This window comes from Chiloscyllium plagiosum, chromosome 16, assembly GCF_004010195.1.
Source record: "Chiloscyllium plagiosum isolate BGI_BamShark_2017 chromosome 16, ASM401019v2, whole genome shotgun sequence".
Classification (NCBI taxonomy): domain Eukaryota; kingdom Metazoa; phylum Chordata; class Chondrichthyes; order Orectolobiformes; family Hemiscylliidae; genus Chiloscyllium; species Chiloscyllium plagiosum.
In genome coordinates this window covers 5,386,608-5,412,727 of record NC_057725.1, presented here as the reverse complement: position 1 = coordinate 5,412,727, position 26,120 = coordinate 5,386,608, and the positions used below count along the sequence as shown (strand labels likewise).

Below are 26,120 nucleotides of genomic sequence, written 5' to 3'. Positions count from 1 at the left end.
GGAGGAAATTACTGAAATGCAGTGAGCTATTCCCATCTCAAATGTGTTGCCTGATAGAGTGGAAGCAGATTCAGTGGTGACATTCCAAAAACAAATGGATAAGTTCTTGATGGGAACAAAATACAGGGTTATGAGAAAAATGTAGGAGAGTAGATTAATCAGTAGCTCTACCAAAGCACCAGCACAGGCAATGAGGGGCTGAGTAGTTTTCTTCTGCACGCTACACTCTATATTTAGAATAATGGAATCTATTGTGGAAAGAGGCCCATCAGCCCATTGAATCTGCACTGACCTCTTGTGGTACATTGCACTCAGATCAAGCCCCTGTATCCTATTCCTGACACATTTGAGCACTGTGAGGCAGCAGTACAGGTGGACAATCCTTTATCTGAAACACCCAGGACCAGGTGGTTTTTGGAATTCTGAACTTTTCGAATTTCGGAATAAGTGACAGTTTGACGGTGGAATTTTTAAAAAATCTTACTGAAAAGCAGACTCACTGTGAGTACTACGGGCCTTGAGATAGAATTGAGGCCCGGGGCCACGCCCACCCATGTCGCATCTGAGTGACACGCATTAAGTGGGTGTGGAGTTGGGTTAAGTGTTTGCAAGCCAAACAACCTTGTTAATGAGAAATAAATTTTCACGAGGAAACCTTTGGATGTCGGAGCTTTTCGGATTTCCGATAAAGGGTTGTACAACATGCTCTGTGAGCTCACTTGCAACTTTGTCACTCATGATTTACTGGTTTATTGCCATCTTTCTTTGGTGAAACCAACTATTTTGTTGCCTTTTACATCCCATTTCTATGGACAATAACGTACTGTTTGCGCTTTCTAAGAGGATTCAACAAGAAGCAGATACAGAAAGTGAAGACAGGGCTCTTAAATTTTTCAGTTGTTCTCTCCCAGCTTCACTTGTTCTCATACATATATTGGCAGAAAAAGATTAAAAGTAGCAGGATGTTGAATAAATAAGCATTCATTTTATTGAATCAGGAATAATTTAAGACTGGTACAATACTAAATTTGTTCCCCAAATGAGGCATAGTCTTGCACAGGCCATATTGAATTCAATGGGCAACCAGACTTGATTCAAATGGGATGACACAGCATACAGTACACAAAATACTCATTTCCTAGTGTTTTAAAAATGGCTAGAAAATTCATCAAAATGCATCACTGTAATCAATTATTTACAATTTATGTTACAATGAAAAAATGTACATCATATTAAACACATTCAAAACAACTGTTCCACTTAAGTCACTAAATTCTACAAATAGTTTTCTATTGAACAACCATGTGAAAAATTATCACAAATAACAAACATGGGTTTGGTACAATAATCATTACCATGATCAGCATTTCGTCATTAAACAGAATTCCCCAAAATTTACAGAAAACACCACCTCGAAGTCAAGCCAAAGCCATATACAAGTCTCCTTCAGCCTGTACAATTGTTGGCAGTTTTGAAAAAAAGACAACTTTTTTTTTGGCTTCCGTTAAGAATCAGCATGAACTTTGCATAGCATCTTAAACTTAGAGAACACTATCAAATAACTGGACACCATGATGTGAAGGGAAGTAAAGAAAGACTTCTGGAAGCATTTAAAAAAAAAAAAATTGAAGAAAAAGGTTGAGTTCAGGAGCAGCATGATCGAATGCAGCCTTACGCTCCAACAACCCACTCTGAGCTGAACCATTTCCATCACAGTTTCAACGTTACAATTGAGAGATTGTGACCAAGGTACCGTAACAATAGGATTATGGCAGCATAAAGAAACCCATTGAGGTATAGGGGAACACATTGATCAGCCAAAGTGTATGAACAACAGATTTTGTGTTAATACATCACATAAAAAGCAGGGTACAACAGCACGGCACAACAAGCACTCCAATTATTACCTATTACCCAGTCACTGGATGATTTCAATATTTATACACCATTATCTTTGTAATGTCCATCAAGAATTATTTTTTGCAGCGATAGTATCGTCTTTCATACACCAAGTCCAAATTTGCAGTTCAGAGTTCTACCATGGAATGATTCACTGTCATGGTACAAACACTATAAAGTTGCAGACTGGTTATGAACCAAGAAATCATTGACTTTCCTCCTTATTTGCCTTGCTTCTAACAAATGACTTGCTTGTTATTTGAACCAACACTGATTTTATAAAAACAAAAGCTTGGCTCTTTTAATATTCTGAGATGAAATTCCAGCCCTGTCTTCAGAAACAATACAAAATCATCGGCAAAAGAAAATACAACAGGAAAATCAGTATCAAGAGAGAACGAGAGTAAGGCATCATTTATTTCCAGCACCAGACGTTGTAAAAAAGGCTTGCATGGATTTGGCTGAAGGGTTGCGTTTCTTCGCTGAGGTACAGCTCAATCCAGCTTTTCTTCTTGTGTTTTTGCAAAGAAAAAGTGCAATTCCAGTGGAGGTGTTATGAGTCCTGGTGAGGAGACAAGCCTTAATAACAATCAAAATGTTTGCGCGTGTGTTTTCAACAAGGAAAGTGAGAGCAGGAGAAAACAGGGATCTTCAACATCGATTTCTGGCTCAACCATGTGTTCCAAAGTCACAGCCTTGGGAAGCACCACGCTTCCTTTCGACGGTCGGCTATTGGTGAAGAAACCTGAAAATCTTCTGCGGAGACTGTGGATGAAACACCCATGGCTTGGCTTGTTTACTTTTAACCCAGCCGACTGCAAAATAGCAACAAGCGGGTGGGTAACATAGCACCAAAAACCACATGCAGTTGAGAGGGTTTGCGTTCACCCATAACAACACTCTCCCCCAACCCACCCCCACTCCTCGCTCTCCTTTATTGAAGGGAGTTGATTGGGATGTCCAGTGTCTGCTGACTGTTTGGTTGAGAGCAGCATTAGATTTAGTCTTACCAGGACAGTACATGGCACAATGACGTTAGCTCCATACCTTGTAAAATCAGGTTTTGCTACTTCTGTATGCAGTGCTCAACATTTCTTCATTGGCTTAGCACTGATGCCTCCAGCAGTTAGGTGAAGAAATAGTGCAGTTTGCATTCATAAAACAAAACAGGGAGGGGGAAAAAGCCCAAAATGTAGTCTCCCTTGGGTTACCTGCACCCACTAGGGTTTCAATATTTAACATTGAATTAAAGTGTCTCGTACTTGAAGACCCATTTCTCCTGTTATAACTGAAGTTTCTGTCCAACAAGGTGAGCAATAAGCTTAGTGATTGATCTGACCGTCTATCTTTCTGAGTCGAGTGTTTCCGTCCTCATGTTGCATGGCAATATTCGGAGAAATGTTGGACAGAAATGGCAGGGTTATTTTGACAGAACAAATTGATCAAAGGGTCGATTCGAGAGATGAATCGAGAATATCATCATGATGACTGTTGCTATTGGAGTCACTGTCATAACTATGGGGACTGGAGCAATTTGCAGCTTCTTGCAGCCTCATTAACATATTCATCTGGAAAAGTAAAGAGAAATTGAACAGGTTCAGTACGTTAGGTTCAGATTGAGGATGCATGTTGTCACAGTTTGTGAACAAGCAGTGAGGTGCCCTTCTGGAATGGCAAGAGTCAAAACTGTGGGGAATTCATTTGGCTACAAACCATTTCAGTTACAGATATTTCTCATTCTTTGTGTCCTAAAAATAGAAGTCCTTATGCAACAGGCCTAATGCAGTTGTAAATTAATAAGAGCTATGAGTTTTGAAATGATTCCCTGCTATAAGATTCTTCTGTTGACCTTTTCTATTTTTATTTCACTGTGAAGTGGGCTTTCTTAGTTAGTGCCATGCTGCATGTGTTGATTGGCATAACGTTTTGGTTAAAACAAGTCAGCTGAAATATAAGTATCAAGATTTAGTTAGGTCTAAATTTTGCAATTACGTAAACTCCATTGAGCAACACCTACTGTTCACCTGGAATAGAGCTATTACACAGTGACCTCTCGAGCACCAACCTCCTCTTCCCTTGGGGCCAGTTTGAATTTGGCACCTTCCTAGAATGGATTGGTCTGCTCTGATGAAAAGGCAGGCAGCAGGGAGACCAATTGATCAACCAATTCGACTGAAGGATCGTCACAGACAGCAACACAGGAAGTAAAGGGCAGGAAGAACATACGCAAATAAGAAAGCAAAATAAAACATTTGGGATTAAGGGAGAAACTTAGATAACTTAAAAATATTTTGTCTTTAGAGGTCTTTAAATTATTTTGTTGAAGGAACGAACTTATTAAAAAGTTTCAAAATCAGAGAGGCTGTTCAATAGTAATTGTTAGTTAGAATGTTGTTAAAAGTTCTGTTACTCCTACTGAACAAAGCTTAAGCTTTCCATTTCTTTGCACAGTGAAAATGATGGGTGATTAGGTTCAGTTCAGCAATTTCAATACAAGTTTTGTAAATGGAGACTGCAGCATCACATCCTTAGAGGAGCAGACTATCAGGGAAAGGATGCTCGGATTTCTGTGTTGCTCATGAGTTGAATCCAGAAGTTGTCAGTTTTGCTCAGTATCACACCAGCGAGTGCCAACATGAGCACTTATCCACCTGATGCCTCACCTCACTCCCTTGGCCAAAGTGTGTGACTTTGGAATGTGCAGTTTGTTAACACCCATCTAATCCTATCTCCTTTTCCACTGTTTGTGTATATGGTGAAACACAACCCATCATTTCACAATATACAAGTCCTGGTGAGCTGTAGTTCCTGGGGTTGTTACAGATATAATACTTAATACTGAAGTGTAAAGGCAGCCTTGCTCAGTTAATGAAAGAGAGCCATGCATGGCAAAGCAAGAGGGTAAACGATGGGAGGCAAAAAAACATGGAGAACCAAACAAGAAAGCTAATGGAACATTGGCCTTTATATCTTGAAGCCCAGAGTATAAGGGTGCAGAGGTTATGCTGTAGCTATACAAAACCCTGGTTAGACCCCACTTGGAATACTGTGAACAGATCTGGGAACAACACCACAGGAAGGAGATACTGGCCTTGGAGGGAGTACATATAGGTTTTGATGAATGACATCCAGACTTCAGGGGTTAAATTATGAGGAGAGATTATACAAATTAGACCTGATTTCTCTTGAATTTAGAAGGTTAAGGGATGATTTTATTGAAGTCTTTAAGATATTAACAGGAAAAGACAGGGTAGATAAAAATAAACTATTTCCACTGGTTGGGGATTCTAGAATTAGGGGCCGTAATTTCAGAATTAGGGCTAGACTGTTCAGAAGAGATGCTAGGAAGCACTTCTATACAGAAAGAGTGGTAGATATTTGTAACTCTCATCCAAAAATAGCAGTGGATGCTGGATCAGTTGTTAATTTTAAATCTGGGATAGATTTTTGATAAATGAAGGTATTAAGGGATATGGGCCAAAGCAGATATAGGGAGTCAGCCATGATCTCATTGAATGGCAGAGCATACTCAAGGGGCCGAATGGCCTGTTCCTGTTCCTATGTAGCATCATAGTAGTACCAAAGACAATACAGTGCTCCCATCTGAAGACCCATTTACAGACATCAATCAGTGGAGGAAAGCTCAGAGCCAGTATAGAATAAAATGCTTACGGATGTTTTAACCAAGCATTTTATTATTTCCTTAATGAATTAAATTTTCCTTCAACTTTGTTTATCAAAAAGGGAAGACAATTCACTGCTAAAAGCAAATATATCTTAATGTTTTCCTCCCCTCGTGTCTTTTTTCTCAACAAAATGGTAAGAAAACAAAGTAACCTCATTGCAATAACATCCAGAATATGATTAGATTCCCTACAGTGTGGAAACAGGCCATTTGACCCAACAAATCCACACCAACCGTCCAGAAAGTAACCCATCCAGACCCATTTCCCTACATTTACCCCTTACTAATGCACCTAACCTATACATCCCTGAACATTATGGGCAATTTAGCACAGCCAATTCATCTGACCTGCACATCTTTGGATTGTGGGAAGAAACCCACACAGACACAGAGAGAATATGCAAACTCAACACAGACAGTCACCCGAGGTGAGAATTGAACCCAGGTCCCTCGTGCTGTGAGGCAGCAGTACTAACCACTGAGCCACCATGCTGCAGTATTAGCATGGATAAGGTTAAGAAACTGGGATTAGGATAAAAACAAGAAAGTAGAGGGTTATCTGATCACTTTTGATGGGCTGAATGGCCAACTTCTGATTCTGCATTTTAGGTTTCGACATTTCTTGCCCCAGCTATGGAAACTGAGATTTAGAAAGTTTCCAACTCACAAGGGGGTCTCCCTCAGCGTCGCTCTGTTGAGGCTGTTTACTCGAACCACCTTCTCGTGTCAGTATAAATCCATCAAAGCCTACATCCTCAGGCCTCAGTTGCAGGAGTGGGGGCCACTCATGGTGCTGGGGGGTTGCTGCCCATGGATACGTATCCATCACCCACTTGGCTGGATCCTCCCAAGGAACCCGTCTTCCGTACAGCTACAGGAGAAGAAAGGTTGATTACATTGCAAGGAAATTATGGGAAGAGACAGAGACAAAAAAGAATCCTTCTATACACATCTTATCCGATTAGACATTGCCAACAACAAAACTACAAACTTAACTAAAAAAAATAAATGAAATGACTCCTTAAATGGGTCAATAAATAAAATTAATTCATTCTGAGTAGTAAATAGTTAACAGCTAAAATTAGCAGATAGATAAAGTCAGCTGTAAACTATTTGATTTCCAGGGGATGGTTCCAGTCGATGTCCAGCCTGTAAAGAGTTAATGTCCAAAAGGATTTACAACAGACAAATGGTTAATAAATGTGCCGGAAGCGTGTAACCCTCACGTGAGCTGTAATCAATCCAATCTACTGGCCCTGCTCTGATTTGCCCTCTCTTTCAACCAAACACCTGCTGGGTAAGTTGCCTGCCTTTAACTGATTCTTTTAATGAAAGGCTATTTTTCATCCACAAGAGGCATATTTAATGATTCATGCAAGGTTCTACTCGAGATTTTGATTGATGAGAATTCAGCCGTAGCCTTTACGTACCTGTAGCCCTTCCCTGACTGCCTCCAGCAGATAAGGGATGATGGAATAATTCCACAAGTCTGTAAACCATACCCGTGAACCATCAACATCCATTGGACAGGACAGGAATAGTCGAGGACCTTAACAATCAGAAATCAAATTCAACGGCTTATTAAGACTTTCCTTCACAAAATCCATAAACTCCAATAATCACATGCCTCTAAGTTCTAATATTGCCAAATAAAAGAGGAGCATTGAGAATGCTAGAGACCAGAAATATAAATTGCTGGAGAAACTCAGCAGGTCCAGAGGGACAGAGTTAACGTTTCAAGTCTGTATGAATCTTCTTCAATTCTGTCAAAACATTAACTCTGTTTCTGTCTTCATGGATGCTGCCAGATCTGCTGGGTTTCTCCAGCACCTTTGTTTTTATTTCTGCAGCCGCTAATCTTCCACATTAAGAAGTGAACTGATGCCCAAGGTAAAAAGACTGATTTTCCTACCCAACACCATCCCACTTTTATTCATCTTGAGACATAAGCATGACTTGCCCATTCCAAATTGCTCTTGATAAAGTGGTCATAGCTTTCTCCCTAAATCAGTGTCGTGCATATGGGGAGAGTGCTCCCAAGTGCTGCTTTGTGGGGCACTCATGAACGTTGACCCAGCAACAAGAAGGAAATGGGTCAGGTATGTTCAGGTCGGGATGGTATATGACCTGGAGGGACACTTGTATTGAACTCCCTGGTCCTTCTAGGTTGTAGAGGTTGAGGGTTTTGGAGCTGCAGAACTATACAGACTGGTATGCTAATGATGGGAGGATTAGGCTGACAGATGGGAATGTTCTGGACTGGTTACACGTATCTTGAGATTTTTTTTCTTTTTTCATATATTCATTCAGAGGATGTGATTCCATCACTATTTAGCCAGAAGGGCAGTTAAGAGTCAACCACATTGCTATGGGTCTGGGGGCAGATGCAGATGGCAGATGAGTAAAGATGGCAGTTTCCTTCCCTGAAGGACAGTAGTGAGCCAGATGAGTTTTTACAACAATTGACAACTTTCAATGGTTTACATGGTCATCCTTCAAATGATAATGCTTATTTTTATTGAGTCATATTCTGCCACCTGCTGTGTTGGTATTCAAACCCAGATCAAATATCACCTGGGTCTCTGGATGACCAGCCCAGTGACAATACCATAAGGCCATCGCCTTCTGATCCTTGATGTACTCCCATCTTGTCCTGCTTTTACAATCACCCATGCTTCCTACGCTGTGCCATTAGGATAGCCCGCATGCATCCCATCCCATACATCCTCTCTGAATAACAGGATTGAACATTGACACCACCCCTTGACATTCAATGGTGTTAGCATCACTGAATCCCCAATATTACCATCCTTGGGGTTATCATTGACCAGAAACTCAATTGGAATTGTCACACAAACACAGTGGCTGCAAGAGCATGTCAGAGGCTAGGAATACTGTTGCAACTAACTCAGCTCCTGACTCCCAAAGCCTGTCCATCGTGTACGAGGCACAAGTCAAGAGGGTGATGGAATATCCCCTCTTGCCTGAATGAGCATAGGTCCAAGAACACTCAAGAAGCTTGACACCAACTAGGTCAAAGCAGCCCACTTGATTGGCAGCACATTCAACAAGCATTTACTCCCGCCACCACTAATGCTCAGTAGCAGCAATGTGTATTATCTACAAGATGCACTGCAGACATTCACCAAAGGTCCTTTGATCATACCTTCCAGACCCATGATCACTTCCATCTAGAAGGACAAGGGTAGCAGATACTTGGGAACAGCACTCCCTGCAAGTACCCCTCCAAGCCACTCACCATCCTGACTTGGAAATATATCGCCATTCCTTGACTGCCGCTGGGCCAGTGTCTCACTCATGGCATTGGGAGTCAACCTACAGCAAGTGGATTGCAGCAATTGAAGAAGTCAACTTAAGGGCAACTTGGGACAGGCAATAAAAGTGCTGGCCAGCCAGTGATGTTCATGTTTCACAAGTGAATAAAAGAAAATTCTTGTTTAACAATTAGGATGAAAGAGAAGCAGGTTTGTGGGTGTCAGAAAGTAGCATCGCATACAATGTGCCTATCGGACCAACAGATCCACGTCAGATGCCATATCACTTGTCCATCACTCCTCCCTCGATCATCTTGACACCAGGAACAGCGACGTAAGAATTCTACTCATTGACTACAGTTCAGCCTTCAACACTATAATCCCCTTGAGACTGATTACTAAACTTAGTGATCTTGGACTAAGCCCCACTCTCTGCAACTGAATCCTCAGTTTCCAGACCCACAGGCCACAATCAGTGAAGACTAGGGACAAGATTTCATCCTCACTAATCCTCAATACTGCAGCCCCCCAGGGCTGTGCACTCAGCCCCCTACTGTACTCGCTGCATACCCATGACTGCGTCACCAAATACCAGACTAATGCCATTTACAAGTTCGCTGATGATACCACCATAGTCGGTCAAATCTCAGATGGTGATGAAACAGACTACACACGGGAGGTGGAAGACCTGGAAAAATGGTGCACTGAGAACAACCTAGCTCTCAATGCCAGCAAAACCAAGGAATTCATTATTGACTTTTGGCAGGATGTTACTCATGCCCCCCCTATACATTAACAGCACAGAGGTGGAATGAATGGAGAGTATCAAGCTCCTAGGAGTGGTCATTCACAACAACTTTCTTGGACTGTTCATGTGACGCACTGGTTAAAAAGTCAAGATTAGAGTGGTGCTGGAAAAGCACAGCAGGTCAGGCAGCATCTGAGGAGCATGAAAATTCATGTTTCGGGCAAATGTCCTTCATCAGGCTCCTGCTTGAAATGTCGATTTTCCTGCCTGATTCTTGTTTAACAATTAGGATGAAAGAGAAGCAGGTTTGTGGGTGTCAGAAAGTAGCATTGCATACAATGCGCCTATCGGACCAACAGATCCACGTCAGATGCCATATCACTTGTCCTTCACTCCTCCCTCGAACATCTTGACAACAGGAACAGCGACGTAAGAATTCTACTCATTGACCACAGTTCAGCCTTCAACACTATAATCCCCTTGAGACTGATTACTAAATTTAGTGATCTTGGACTAAGCCCCACTCTCTGCAACTGAATCCTCAGTTTCCAGACCCACCGGCCACAATCAGTGAAGACTAGGGACAATTTTTCATCCTCACTAATCCTCAATACTGCAGCCCCCCAGGGCTGTGCACTCAGCCCCCTACTGTACTCGCTGCATACCCATGACTGCGTCGCCAAATACCAAATACCATTTACAAGTTCGCTGATGATACCACCATAGTCGGTCGAATCTCAGATGGTGATGAAACAGACTACACACGGGAGGTGGAAGACCTGGAGAAATGGTGCACTGAGAACAACCTAGCTCTCAATGCCAGGAGAAAGTGAGGTCTGCAGATGCTGGAGATCAAAGTTGAAACTTTATTGCTGGAACAGCACAGCAGGTCAGGCAGCATCCAGGGAACAGGAGATTCGACGTTTCGGGCACAGGCCCTTCCTGAAGAAGGGCCTGTGCCCGAAACGTCGAATCTCCTGTTCCCTGGATGCTGCCTGACCTGCTGTGCTGTTCCAGCAATAAAGTTTCAACCTAGCTCTCAATGCCAGCAAAACCAAGGAATTCATTATTGACTTTTGGCAGGATGTTACTCATGCCCCCCTTATACATTAACAGCACAGAGGTGGAATGAGTGGAGAGTGTCAAGCTCCTAGGAGTGGTCATTCACAACAACTTTCTTGAACTGTTCATGTGGACGCACTGATTAAAAAGTCAAGATTAGAGTGGTGCTGGAAAAGCACAGCAGGTCAGGCAGCATCTGAGGAGCATGAAAATTCATGTTTCGGGCAAATGTCCTTCATCAGGCTCCTGCTTGAAATGTCGATTTTCCTGCTCCTCGGATGCTGCCTGACCTGCTGTTCTTTTCCAGCACCACTCTAATCTTGACTCTGATCTCCAGCATCTGCAGTCCTCACTTTTGCACTGGTTACAAAGGCCCAACAACGTCTCTTCTTCCTCAGGCAGCTGAGAAAATTTGGCATGACGGCGAATACTCTTGCCAACTTTTATAGGTGTCCATCAAAATCATTCTGTCTGGATGTCTGGTATGGCAACTGTACCATTCAAGATCAGAGACGGTTACAGAGAGTGGTGAACTTGGCTTGGACAATCACCAAAGGCCAACATCCCATCTATAGAATCTACAGAATCCATCTACCAGGCCTGCTGTCAAGGAAAGGCCAACAGCATTCTCAAAGATCCATCCCACCCTCGCAATGTTTTTCTACAACCTCTACCATTGGGGAGAAGGTACAGAAGCCTGAACTCACGTGCCAGCTGGTTTCAAAACAGTTTCTACCCTACTGTTGTTAGAATACTGAATGGAGTTACAAACTCTTAACATTCGCCTGTACCTTGGGTTTTTTTTGCCACTGTTTACCTATTATTTACTATCTCTGCCACTTTGTGATCTGCCTGTATTGCTTGCAAGACAAAGCTTTTCACCCTGTCTCGGTACACGTGACAATAAATTCAATTCAATTCTATTCTATTCTTAGGCTTCAGTGCATGAAAAAGCTTATGCTATTTCATAGATTCCTTTCGAATTTCATGAAGTCTTGAAGTACATCTGATCAGTTTCTATGGTTACAAGCAACATCCTCTCAGCAGTATGTCCACTGCAGCTATTCCACATACTTTGTGTAATTCACACAATAACAGAAGCGGTTTTTTAAAAATTCAGCCATAGGATATGAGCAGCACTGACTGGGCCAGCATTTATTGCCCATCCCTAATTGCCCAGGGGTCAGTTAAGAGTCAACCATACTGCTATGGGTCTGGGGTCACATAAAGGCTAATGGCAGCTTTCCTTCCCTGAAAGGGATGAGTGAACCAGATGGTTTTCTACGATAGTCATCAGACAATTATAATTAGGCCAGCTTTTCATTCCAGAGTTTTTAACTAATTAAATTGAAATTTTGTCATGTTCCATGGGGCGATTCAATCCCATGTTGCCATAGGATTAGCCTGGAGTTCTGGATTGCTATTCCAATGACATTACCACAGCATTCCTGAGGTTGAACAAGACCAGAAACAATATTAAAGAAAGCCATTCAGCCCACCGTGTCTGCACCGGCTCTCCAAGTGAGCATCAGTGTCATTCTCCTGCCTTTTCCACATAGCCTTATACATTGCTTCTATTTAAACATTCCTCCATTGCCCTCTTCAACACCTCAGTGAAGCTGTCTGCACAGTGCACTCGGGGGCTGAATGTCCTGCCCGATTACTACCCTGTAACACAAATGCCAAGACCAATGTCCCTCAAACTACAATCATGCAAAAGTCACCCACTGGATTCCACTAATTACTGGGGTTTTAAAGGGATTTATACATTGGAAATTGTTATTATCTTGTCTTTAATCATCAGAAATCCTTTACATAAGACCTGATTTTCATTGGGAAAATACAAAGCTGCAACATGATGCTGATTCTGTGCAAATTATTTCTAAACAATGCCATGTTACCAATTCCTGGAATGCAGATAGTTACCAATGGTGACATCGGACGAGCTGTGAGCTTCCAGGAATCTGTTCAAGTGATGCCAGACTTTGGGAATCCAGTCAATGATCCGGACCAGTTCCGTGTTTCTCGTTCTGGTGCTGATCTCAGTTTCTATCAGTCTCCGGCGAAGATAGCGACCCAGGAAACCTTTGACCGGTTCAGTATGGTTAGCACACAGAACCCATCTGCAGTTCAAAAGAGAAAAAGATTAATTTCTTCTGAAGGTTTACAGACCTCTTTTGATGGGACGATTGCATTTAATTTGGCAGGGTTTTCAATTGGCAGAGGTTGGGATTAACCAGTTAATTCCAAGTCCCTGAGCAACGGGTAAGGTGAGAAGATCATCGGGATCTCTCTCCCCTTCATTACAGACATTTACACCACACGCTGCACTCGAAAGGCTAAGAGCATTGTGGAAGACCCTACACACCCCTCACTCAAACTGTTCTCCCTCCTGCCATCTGGCAGAAGATACCGGAGCATTCGGTCTCTCATGGCCAGACTGAGCAATAGTGTCTTCCCCCAAGCCATCAGGCTCCTTAACACTGTATGATCAGACTATCTGGAATTCCCATTTGAAATTGTTTGTATGACTTCGACTTTCTGCTAGAACAATGTCTATAACTTATCATTCCTTTTTACACTGCAACTTGCGTGTTTTGCACTTCTTATGCACTTTATGCCGTGTATGATTGTGCAGTTTGGCTGTCCATGTAGCACCCTCGGTCCTGGAGGAACGCTGTCCCATTTTTACTGTATCAGTTGTAGATGGTAGAAATGACAAATAAAAAGCTACACTCCCGTACTCTATCTATTTCTTGGGGCAGTGCTTTCCCTGGAACCAGAATCTAGTGAGAGTTTGGACCAGGAGTCAAATGTACATTGACGAAAACCTGCTGTGATGCTCAGAAACCATATATAACACAAGATAGCATGATGTGACATGTAAAGGTAATTCTTTCCCAGACCATATACAATCAGCCCTATTGTTGAATCTACTTAATTGTGATTTCCTAAAACATCTGCATAAAGAGTCACAGACTCTCCAAGGAATATGCCAGAATGTCTCTGTATCATTAGCATAATTAATGTCCCCACATAATTACCCAGCTAATGCACTGAACTGATTTGTCAATGCAGTGGAGAGGAATCATGTGTGTTGGGACACAAGTCATTGAAGTCGTGAGCTTATCCTTTCCAATGAAGCAGAAAAATGTGTTTTTTGCACATATGGGAAGGAAAGTGATGCCATTGCAGAACATTGGTTGCAGATGCTCAGGTTCAACTTTTGAACAATGTTGTTGAGAATTGTGTGAGAGTATTTCTATGGGCATGAGACAGCACATTCTTTCCTTGTACATTAGGACTTAAAATTTAATGGACACTTGTTTGAGGATGTTGACAAATTCTTCTAATTCTGTTTCTGTGTGAGTTCAAATAATTCGTGACAGCATAAACACACAAGATGCTATGAATGGTGTGATTGCATCATGTAACATAGGAGTTAACCAGACTGAAGAAAAAGCCCCTAAAAACCAAAAGATAGTACTCAAAAGGAGCCCTCGCAAAAACAAACTCTGCCCTGGCACAGGTAGTGCACTCAAAGGAAGAAAACAAAGTGGAATCTTAACAAAAATGAAACAGAATCCATTAAGTAGCAGGTCCAGACAGTACCTGAAGTTATGATGAAGTTGGAGGTTAGGAGTGGAAGACGTAGCCTGGTTCATTGTGCCAATGATATAAGGACTGGAAAATAAATGGTCAAGTATTAGAAATGATATAAGAGATAGAGTCATAGAGTTGTATAGCACATAAACAGAGTCTTTGGTTCAACTCGTCCATGCCGAACATTTATCCGAAACTAACCTAGTCCCATTACCTGCATTTGGCCCACATCCCTCTGAATCCTTCCGATTCATGTACCCATCCTTTTTCAATGTTGGAACTGTACTAGTCTCCACCACGTCTTCTAGCAGCTCATTGCATACACACATACACCACTCTCTGCATGAAAACGTCACCCTTTAGGTCGCTTTTATATCTTTCCCCTCTCACCCTAAACCTATGCCCTTTAGTTCTGGACTCCCCAACCCCAGGGAAAAGACTTTGCCTATTTACCCTATCCATGCCCCTCATCAAGTGGGCTTAAAAGGGTTAATGAAATAACTTTAACGAGCAGAATTAAGGAGACTCCCAAGGCCTTTTATTCATATATAAGAAGCAAGAGGGTAACTAGAGAAAGGGTTAGTCCAGTAAAGGATAAGGAAGGAAGGTTGTGTGTTGAACCCGAGAAAATGGGTGATATTCTCAATGATGACTTTTAATCAATGTTCACTGAGGAGAGGGACATGATGAATGTTGAGATTAGAGATAGAAGTTTGTTTACTCTGGATCACGTTGACATAAGAAGGGAGTATGTGTTGGGTAGGCTAAAGGATATTAAGGTGGACAAATCCCCAGGACTGGATGGGATCTATCCAGGTTGCTGAGGGAGGCGAGAGAGGAAATAGCTGGGGCCCTGACAGATATCTCTGTAGCATCCTTAAACACAGGTGAAATGCCAGAGGACTGGAGAGTTGCTAATATTGTCCCCTGTTCAAGAAGGGTAGTCGAGATATTTCAGGTAACCACGGACCAGAAAGCCTGACATCAGTGGTGGGAAAGTTGCTGGGGAAGGTACTGAGGGATAGGATCTATTTATATTTAGGAAAGAATGGGCTTATCAGTCAAAGGCAGCATGGTTTTGTGCGGGGGAGATTGTGCCTTACCAACTTAATACAGTTCTTTGAGGAAGTGACCAAGTTGACGGATGAAGGAAGAGCTGTAGATATCATATACATGGACTTTAGTAAGGCATTTGATAAGATTCCCCGTGGTAAACTAATAAAGAAAGTGAAGTCACATTTTGTGCAGGGTGTTCTAGCTTGGTGGATAAGGAACTGGTTGAGCAACAGGAGACAGAGAGTAGTAGTTGAAGAAAGTTTCTCGAAATGGAAAAAAGGTGACCAGTGGTGTTCCACAGGGGTCAGTGCTGGGCTACAGTTTGTGATGTACATGATCTGGAAGGGGGCTTGGTGATCTGATCAGTAAGTTCGCAGATGACATGAAGATTGGTGGAGTAGCAGAAAGCATAGGGGACTGTCAAAGAATACAGAAGAGAGATAGACTGGAGAGCTGGGCGGAGAAATGACAGATGGAGTTCAATCCAGACAAATGTGAAGTGATGCATTTTGGAAGGTCTAATTCTAAAGCAAACTATACTGTAACGGAAGAACCTTTGGAAAAGTTGATGAGCTGAGAGATCTGGGAGTTCAGGTCCATTGTACCCTGAATGTGACTGCACAGGTGGATAGAATGGTCAAGAAGGCCTTCATCGGATGGGGTACTGAGTATAAGAGCTGGCAGGTCATTTTACAAGTGGGCGGCACAGTGGCACAGTGTTTAGCACTGCTGCCTCACAGCGCCAGAGACCCGGGTTCAATTCCCGCCTCAGGTGACTGACTGTGTGGAGTTTGCACGTTCTCCCCGTGTCTGCGTGGGTTTCCTCCGGGTGCTCCGGTTTCCTCCCACCATCCAAAGATGTGCAGGGTCAGGTGAATTGGCCATACTAAATTGCCTGTAGTGTTAGGTAAGGGGTAAATGTATGGGTGGGTTTCGCTTCAATGGGTCGGTGTGGACTTGTTGGGCCGAAGGGCCTGTTTCCACACTGTAATCTAATCTAAAGTGTACAAGACATTGGTTCGGCCGCATTTAGAATACTGTGTACGGTTCTGGTCGCACATTACCAAAAGGATGTGGAAGCTTTGGAGAGGGTGCAGAGAAGGTTTACGAGGATGTTGCCTGGTATGGAAGGTGCTAGTTATGAAGAGAGGTTGAGTAGGTTAGGATTGTTTTCATTATAAAAAAGGAGATTGAGGGGGGACCTGATTGAGGTGTACAAAATCATGAAGGGTATAGACAGAGTGGATAGAGATAAGCTTTTTCCCAGGCTGAGGGAAAAACAAGAGGCCATGTGTTCAAAGTGAGAGGAGAAAAGTTTAAGGGGGATACACAGAGGGTGGTAGGTGCCTGGAATGCGTAGCCAGCAGAGGTAGTAGAGGCAGACATGGTAGATTCATTTAAGGTGCATCTGGACAGATGATGAGTAGTAAGGGGAGCAGAGGGGTACAGATCCTTAGGAATTGGGTGATAGGTTTAGACATTGGATTTGGATTGGTTCAGGCTTCAAGGGCTGAAGGGCCTGTTCCTTGCCTGTAAATTTTCTTTGTTGTTCTCTTTTCTTTGTTTTGCCAGACCTGCTAAGCTTTTCCAGCAATTTGTTTCTGCAACATCCTTGTAAATCTTTTCTGAATCCTTTCAAGTTAAACAACATCTTTCTTGGAGTAGGGAGACAAGAATTGAATGCAATATTCCAAACGTGGCCTAACCAATCTCATGAACAGCCACAACATGACATCCTAACTCCTATATTCAAAGCACTGACTAATAAAAGCAAGCATACCAAATGCCTTCTCACTACTCTGTCTTCCTGAGACTCCAACTTCAAAGAACTATGAACCTGCACCCTTAGGTCCCTTTGTTCAACAACATTCCCCAGGACCTTACTATTAATTGTATAAATTCTGCCCTGATTTGTCTTAGCTAAACTTAATTTGCTGTAGTGATTGGAACCATGGCCAGGTGGATCTCATTGACTATGAGATCCCTGATTGGGGTTGTTAACCTGGGTCAATCAGGGAGCCACAGGAGAATCAGAGAGGCTCTTCACTGTAGATGCAGGTTTGCTCGCTGAGCTGGAAGGTTCATTTCCAGACGTTTCATCTCCCTGCTAAATAACACCTTCAGTGGGCCTCAGGCGAAGCACTGTACGTGATTCCTGCTTTCTATTTCTGTTTGGGCTTCTTTGGGTTGGTGATGTCATTTCCTGTTCTTTCTCTCAGGGGGTGGCAGATGGGGTCTAACTCGATGTGTTTGTTGATAGAGTCCCAGTTGGAATGCCATGCTTCTAGGAATTCTCGTGCGTGTTTCTGTTTGGCTTGTCCTAGGATGGATGTGTTGTCCCAGTCGAAGTGGTGTCCTTCCTTAACTATATGTAAGGATACTAGTGAGAGAGGGTCATGTCATTTTGTGGCTACAGAAACATCTGGAAATGAACCTTTCAGCTCAGCTAGCAAACCTACATCCAGAACCTCAACCTCAGTTACAAATCTTCTCAAACCTTGCTAAGGCTCTTCATTCTAGGGACTGGCTCTGAGCTGACTGGTCAGAGCCCATGTACTGTGCACATGTAAATAAAGGGAGACTTGGTGACAGGATACTGGCCTCTGTGCAGTTATTTAATTTGCATTTAACTGAAAATTCTGGGAAAAGAGAAAACTAGACATAGGTTAAAGTGACCTTGACTTTGCTCCATATTTTTTGAGAAAGGAAACCTCCTGTTCTCACCAGGACTGGTTGATAAGTTTGACCCATCCCACAAAAAATGGGGACTGTCTCTTAGCTGTCCCCTGAAATGGGAAAGCAAGTTATTCCACTGTTTCATAAGGCTGAAGTATTCACCATCAGGGCAAATAAGAACAAAAAATCTAAGAGAAGCCTTGCCAGCAAGAGCGAGTTCCAAAGAAACAAGGTCTCTTAGCTGGGCATAAATTTTCCCACAGCCCTACTGGAGAAATAATTGGTGAGTTTCTCTGGTGCCCAGACCAACACTTTTCCGCCAAGTAACAGCAGTGATTAATTAACTGTGAAATGCATTATTGCTTGTTGTATTTCCTGGCAATTGGGACTATGCTTGAAAAGGCATCGTGAGGTCTTGAAAGGTGGTGATTATGTTTCTTTCTGTCTTTATATAACAATTTCTGAGGTGTTAAAGAGCTCCAGAATGTTTCATCAAGTTTTACTATTTTTGAGGAAGCAACGAGGAAGACTGATGACAGTAGCAGAGTAGATGTTGTCCACGCAGGTATCCAACTGGTCAGAAAATTAAAAGCACATGAGAGTGGAGTGGTGAGCAGTGAGTTGGATCCAAAATTTGCTCAGTGACAGAAAGGAAAGGGTAATGATCAATGGACATTTTTGTGTCTGGAAATTGTTTTCCAGTGGAACTCAGTGTTGGGTCTCTTGCTATTTGTGCTATAGAACATAGAACGGTACATACAGGAACTGGCCCTTCATGTCTACGCTAACCATGATGCCATTTTATCTAACCCCATCTGCCTGCACATTGTACATATCCCTTTTTCCCATCTGTTCATTTATCTGTCTAAATGCCTATTATATATTGCTATCATAATGGTACATTAATGATTTAAAGTGGGAATCATGACTAGGACAGTTGCAGAATTGACTGAGCAGTTTATAGTGAAGTGAATGGTAGTTGAGTGCAGAATGGTGTCAATTATTTGGTAAGGTAGGCAGAAAAGTGGCAAATGGAATCCAAAAAAAATCCAAAAATATCCAAAAGAACAAAATCCAAGGAAATTAGGATTTTGCATTTGGTGAAGGCAAAAAGCAAGGAAACATAATAAACAGGAGGATACTGAGAGGGGCAGAGAAAGGGAGAAATGTTGGAGCGCACATTCACAGGTCCCTGAAGTGACAGGCTCAATGGATAAGGTGGTAAGGTATTCACTGAGGTATTGAATACACAAGCAGGGATGTAATGCTGTACACAGCTGGTGTTTTGTGTACAGTTCTCGTCACTACATTTTAGGCAGAACATAACTGCTCCAGACAAATTACAGAGAGTCTTATAAGAATGTTACAAGGACTTGAAAATTGCAGCTAAGCGATAAGACTGGATAGGTTACAGTTGTTCTTTTGGATCTGAGGAGGCTGAGGACAACGGTTTCGTAAAATTAAGAGTGCCTTGAACAGAGTGGGCAATGAAATCCTGATTCCCCCCAATTTAAGAGTTCAATTCGAGGGGGATAAGATTTAAGGTGGAAAGATTAAAGGCGACATGAAGAAAACCTTTCATCAATAGGCTGATGACTGTCTGGCATTTGCTGCACATTTTGGTGGTAAGACGGAAACTCATCTCACTGAAATCTGTGCAAGCAAGAACAGGATTACATGTGATACATTGCTGACATTAAGTGGCTAGACATGAACAGAGAAACATGCAAGCAAAGTACTGGAGAGCTGCCAGAACCAGTCATATTATACTCATCACATGCAGGTGAATACAAAAAAACAGGGGCATACCACAGATTTTCAAACGACCCAGACCAAGGTTAAAAACAAGACCATTACCATTTATGGTACTTGCAGTTCAAAAGGCCATTGAAGATCTCTCCCAGGGAGCTAACATGGTGCAAATTGTCCAGGATGATCACACTTGGCATGTCCACTGCATTGGTCTCGCTGTTGCACTGATCTGCAAGGTTTGAAAGATACTGCCGCAGCTCCTGAGAAACAAGAATGGCTTGTGTCAGTCTACAAACTCAAACATCTTCATACAGCATGACTGATTATTGGTGACTGCAACACAAGAACAGAACTTGATTCTCTCTGTCTTTCTACAGTTATATCAACTGAAAGATGTATTACTTTCTTCAAAGGGAACTAAGAAATCCACAATATATGATGGATGATTGGAATCCATAATGTCACATGAACTGTATGGCACTTTGGAGATTGTGCTTAAAGAAACTTGCCAATGCATGGGATGCCTTTGAATTGCGTCTCCTCCTGGTGCTCATTCTACCAAAAGGATAGAGGCCCCAGTGCAAGCATAGAGAAGGAAGGATGGGAGAGCTGAAGGGGGTCAGATTGATCAGGAAAGATTGGGCAAGCTGGATTTTTTTTATTGAGCATGCATAAAGCCTGCAAGGTGACCAGATAGAGTGCGTAAAATTATTACATGGTTTGAGCAAGATAGTTTTAGAGAAGATGTTTATAATTTGGAGGAGTTAAAGCCATTAAGTAATCCAATGAAAAATTCAAGAGAAAGAGCCATTACCAGGATAGAGGTTAGCATGCCAAAGGAGGCATTGAGGGCAATTGCACAGAACCTTTAAGGATTTACATGATAAGCAAATGAGGGAGAAAGGAAAAGAGGGATACGGAGACAGAAGTAAGTGAAGGCACAAGGCTGGTATGGAACATAAACATTAGCCTTGACCTGTTGGGTTATATTTACATGAAACAACATACATGTGTTAGACGAAATACAAACACAAGATGCTGGAGAAATTTAGCAGGTCTGGCAGCGTCTGTACAGAGAAAGACAGAGTTAACATTTCAAGTCCAACATAAGTCATCAGTACTTTGGAAGACATCTCCTTGCAAACCAAGCAATGTCCTGACAGGACAGATTGCTCATTTCCTGCAGAACTCATCCATTTTCCATTTCAATTAAACAATAATCAAGCACCGCAATCAACAAAGATAGTGAATCCTGAAGAAACAGAATTAACATTTTGAGTCCAATATGACTCTTCTTCAGATACTTTCATTTCTATCTCTATAATGTACTGGCTTCATGTTGGAGTTAAGATACGTAGTTCTGAACCTTGACTGCAGCTTAAAGTCAGTACATTATACAGATAGAAATGATGGTGTCTGAAGACTGGAAATGTTAACTCTGTTCTTCTCTCTATGCAGATGCTGCCAGACCTGCTAAACTTCTCTTCTACTTCCGGTGTTTTTTCCCCGCAGGATTTTAATTCTGTCGAAATATTAGACTGCGCATGATTTCTTACCTTGCTTGACTTGTGGTCCACATTAAAGGTAGCAATGACCCCATCTGTCAGTTCCCTCCCTTCCCTGAGCACCATGTGTTCAGCAAGCCGATTGGCCAGATAGGTTTTCCCAGTGCCGCTTGGTCCTGACAGAATGATCCGGCGGTGATCTGTCAGCAGTGAGACATACCGTTGCAGCATCGGCTTCGGGATCAGTGTCTCAAACACAAGGGAATCTAAACTATTTTCCGACAAGCCTGAGGGACAGAGCAGAATTGACAAGAAGAAAGTTACTTCAGAGTACAGTGGGATATTGAACAGATGGGCCAATGGGCTGAGGAGTTGCAGATGGAGTTTAATTTGGTAAATGTGAGGTGCTGCATTTTGGAAAGGCAAATCAGGGCAGGGCTTATACACTTAATGGTAAGGTCCTGGTGAGTGTTGCTGAACAAAGAGACTTTGGAGTGCACCATAGTTCCTTGAAAGTGGGGTGGCAGGAATATAGGATAGTAAAGAAGGCGTTTGGTATGCTTGTCTTTATTGGTCAGTGCATTGAGCACAGGAATTGAGAGGTCATGTTGCAGCTGTACAGGACATTGATACAGCCACCTTTGGATACTGCATGCAGTTCTGGTCTCCCTGTTACAGGAAGGATGTTGTGAAACTTGAAAGAGTTCAGAAAAGTTTTACAAGGATGTTGCCCGAGTTGGAGGATTTGAGCTTTAGGGAGAGGCTGAATAGGCTGGGGCTATTTTCCTTGGAGTATGAGAGGGATGACCTTATTGAGGCTTATACAATCATGAGACACATGGATAGGGTAAACAGACAAGGTCTTTTCCCTGAGATGGGGGAGTCCAGAACTAGAGGGTGAAAGGGGAAGGATATAAAAGAGAGCTGAGGGGTAACCTTTTCACATAGAGGGTGATGTGTGTATGGCATGAGCTGCCAGAGGAAGTGGTGGAGGCTGGTACTTATACAACACTGGAAAGGCATCTGGATGGGTATATGAATAGGAAGGGCTGAGAGGGATATGGGCCAAATGTTGGCAAATGGGACTACATTTTTATAGGATATCTAGTCAGCATGGATGAGCTCGAGTGAAAGGTCTGTTTCTGGGCTGTAGATCTCTATGACTCGAAGTGGTAAAGATGGGGTAGAACCAAGGTCTGCATTCTTTTCCTAAAAATAATACCAGAAGTGATATTTTATTGATACACTGTTCTCCATTTCACTGAACGTTCAAAGGACAATCCAAAAATATCTTAAACATTACCCTTCCATGCCTCACATGGTCATACATTGGGACTGAGGGAGGCGGGGCTGGCTTAATAAAATACAGCAAGTGCTGGGAGAAACTCAGCAGGTCTGGCAGCATCTGTGGAGAGAGAAACAGAGTTAACATTCGTGTCCAATATGACTCTTGTTTTCCTTCTAACGTCCAGAGAACAGTCATATCAGATTCAAGACGTTAACTCTCTTTCTTTTTCCCAGATGCTGCCAGACCTGTTGTGTTTCCCCAGTATTGTCTGTGTTTGCTTCAGATTTTCAGCATCGGCTATATTTTGTTTCTATTATTCTGTTAAATATTGGTTTAACGACAGTCACATTTTATATTTTTTCAGGATTAATTTTGGAAACTCGTCAAGTTATGATCTCAAAATAGGAAATAGCAGTTAAACTAGGTCAAAATTGCTGTGGATGTGTGCTTTTCTTTTCTTTTTCTACGTGGGATGTGGACATCACAAGTGAGAGCCAGCCGTTAAAGCCCATCCTGAATTGCCCTGGAGAAAGTGGTGGTGAGCTGCCTTCCTGAAGCACTGCTGGTGAGATAACAGACTGAATTTTGCCAGCCCTTCAGCAAGGGGAAGGGAGATGGAAATGCCAGCAAACTAGTGTAATAAGACATTGGGTCATGGATCCAACATATTCCTGTCACCATGCCATTTTGCAAGCAGTGGGAATGAAGGCTGACTAACTGTAGGATGAGAGACCAATCCAGCTCTTCCTTGTGCAGGTGGCCATCCAATGAAACATAAGATGTAAGAACAGAAGTAGGCCATTCAGCCCATCGAATCAGCTCCAACATTCAGTGAGATCATGACTGATGTGACAATTCTCAACTCCATTTTCCTGTTTTGTTTAACACAGAGGAGTCAAAGATGATTGGTGGTAGGTGAGAATGTGGATGTTGAAATGCAAACAAATCAACCATGATCCTGTACCGGGGATCATGTATAATTTTGTACATGATTCCCTTACTGATTAAAAATCTCATTCAGCCTTGAATATTCATAATGACTCAGCCCTAAGTGCCCTTTGCAATAAAGAATTCCACAGATTCACTACTCTCCGAGAGAGGAAATTCCTCCATATCTCTGTCTTAAATGGGTGACCCCTTGCTCTGAGATTATGTCTTTGAGTCCTACAGTCTCTAGCAGTGAGCAACAATTTTTCCACATCTTCCTTGTCAAGTCCCTTATGGATCATGTGTGTTCCAATAAAGTCATCTCACAACCTTCTATATTCCAGTGAGTGCAGACCCAGTCTGTTCAACCTCTCCTCATAAGACAGCCCTTCCATACCCAGGATCCGCCCAGCGACCCTTCTCTGGACTTCCTTCAATGCTAATCTACCTTCCCTTAAGGGAAACATCGCAGCTGCCAGGAGGCTCCAGTGTGTTGGATGAGTGCAGAGTGGAGAGTTCCTACTTTTTGACCATTCTTACATCCAGGGGTGATGCCCTTTTGGCAAAGACCACCTTCCCAATAACCAAGCTTCCCGACATCAATGGGCCCTCATCCTGCAGTGCAAGAAAACAGTTGCCCGAGGTGGGAAATGAACCCAGGTCTCTGGTGCTGTGAGGCAGAAGTGCTAATCACTGTGCCACCGTGCCACACAGGTGTGAGATTCATGGAAGAGATGAAGGAGATTGTCAACAACCCAGCGATGGAAGGTGACAAACGTGATCACCAAGGGTACAGCAGTGAATGTTGTCTACATGGACTTTAGTAAGGCTTTCGACAAAGTTCCTCGTGGACAAGGCTTATACAGAAGATTAAGAATCATGGGGTCCATGGTCACTTGGCCTCGTGGATTTAGAATTGGCTTACTCATAGAAGGCAGAGGGTAATGGTGGAAAGGTGGTTTTCAGGTTGGAGGTCTGTGACTAGCGGCTGTGGACAAAATATGTCCCATGTTTCCACATCTACCCCAACTGGAGTCAACTCCTGCTTTCAGCCTTGGCACTGGGACTTCTGCCACTTTAGAGAAGTTCCAGCCAATGTTCTGAAGGTTCTCATCCACTGAGGGCCACCACCATTTTGTTTCTCCTTGAAATGAACAAATCATTTCTGATGGTTAGGCTGGTGCAGCACATTATAGAGTACACTGACCCAGTGTAGGATTGGAAGATTGCTTAGCAGAGCATCATGTAAAATTTATAGCTTGCAGGTGATCAGCAGGATAAAAACCTTTAGACAAGATCAAGAGGGATTAAGCTGGACTCTGATCCTTCTCAACCCATGGTTCATAATGGACTCCATCAGCTGAATATTTTGGGGGCTATTGTACAGCTGAGTTTTATTCTCATACAGTAACCAGCCAAATGCTTGACTGATGTGACCAGCATAGTAACTTATATTAACATTCAAAATTTCAGTTTATGCCCAGTCTTAACATAAATTCCACAGTAGCAACTATGTTTGGTTGTTGGACCTGTGCCTCCAGCTTGCAATTACTCCATTAACTCTCTAACAACACTTGGTAATGCTGTACAAACATCAGGAATAGGTACAGATGTAGGCCATTCAGCCCCTTGAGCTTGCTCCTTCATTGTAAAAGATGATGCTGATCTAATGCATTTCAAAATCCACATTGCCACCGAACACCAATAATGTTGATTCCTCCCGTCTTAAAAATGTTCAAAGAACTTTGACTCCCACCTCCATCACCTTCACAGGCAGAAAGTTCCAAAGTTGCATAACCCTCAGGGAAAAGAAATCCACTCATCTCAGTCATGAAAGGATATTCCCTAACTTGAAAACAGTACCCTTTATTCTGGACGAACACACAAAAGAAAATAGCCTTTCCCCATCCTTCTTACCAAGACCTTTCATGATCTTACACACATCAATCAAATCACCCCTCACTCTTCTGAATTCCATTGGAAAACAAAGCCCAGTCTGTCCAACCCTTCCCTCAGAAGGAGAAAGTGAGGTCTGCAGATGCTGGAGATCAGAGCTGAAAATGTGTTGCTGGAAAAGTGCAGCAGGTCAGGCAGCATCCAGGGAACAGGAGAATCGACGTTTTGGGCATAAGCCCTTCTTCAGGATTCCTGAAGAAGGGCTTATGCCCGAAACGTCGATTCTCCTGTTCCCTGGATGCTGCCTGACCTGCTGCGCTTTTCCAGCAACACATTTTCAGCCCTTCCCTCAGAAGACAACCCATTCACTCTGAACCATCTCCAACGCATTTACATATTTCCTTCAGTAAAGAGACCAAAACTACAATATGAATTTGAGACATAATCTCACCAATGCCCTGTTGAATTGAAGCTGTAGATGTTTTATAATGACGGCAGTATAGAAACATTGACAACTTATTCCTCTGTTCAAGAAGGGAAATAGGGATAATCCAGGAAACTATAGACTGGTGAATCTCACTTGGAAAGCTATTGGAGAGAATTCTTTGGGATAGGATTTACACACAATTAGTTGAAATCCAGCAATAAAGTTTCAACTTTGATCTCCAGCATCTGCAGACCTCACTTTCTCATCGAAGATTTACACACAATTAGAAAAGCATGGCCTAATTAGGGACAGTCATTGTGG

At 42.6% G+C, this 26,120-nt stretch overlaps 1 protein-coding gene across 12 annotated transcripts in view; it reads right to left on the bottom strand.

Moving 5' to 3' along the window:
- Positions 1-965: 965 nt before the first annotated feature.
- The window catches only part of nav2a (neuron navigator 2a), a 1,099,168-nt gene continuing 1,074,013 nt past the window's right edge, over positions 966-26,120 (bottom strand). For all 12 annotated transcript variants that reach the window (XM_043705381.1, XM_043705372.1, XM_043705374.1 and 9 more), the window contains 7 exons: positions 21,313-21,548; positions 19,862-20,016; positions 14,282-14,353; positions 12,596-12,792; positions 7,015-7,133; positions 6,252-6,455; positions 966-3,467 (listed from right to left, as the gene is read on the bottom strand). In XM_043705381.1, the coding sequence (XP_043561316.1) occupies positions 3,342-3,467; positions 6,252-6,455; positions 7,015-7,133; positions 12,596-12,792; positions 14,282-14,353; positions 19,862-20,016; positions 21,313-21,548 (1,109 nt within the window). In that variant the 3' untranslated portion in view covers positions 966-3,341. The remainder of the gene's footprint in view (positions 3,468-6,251; positions 6,456-7,014; positions 7,134-12,595; positions 12,793-14,281; positions 14,354-19,861; positions 20,017-21,312; positions 21,549-26,120) is intronic.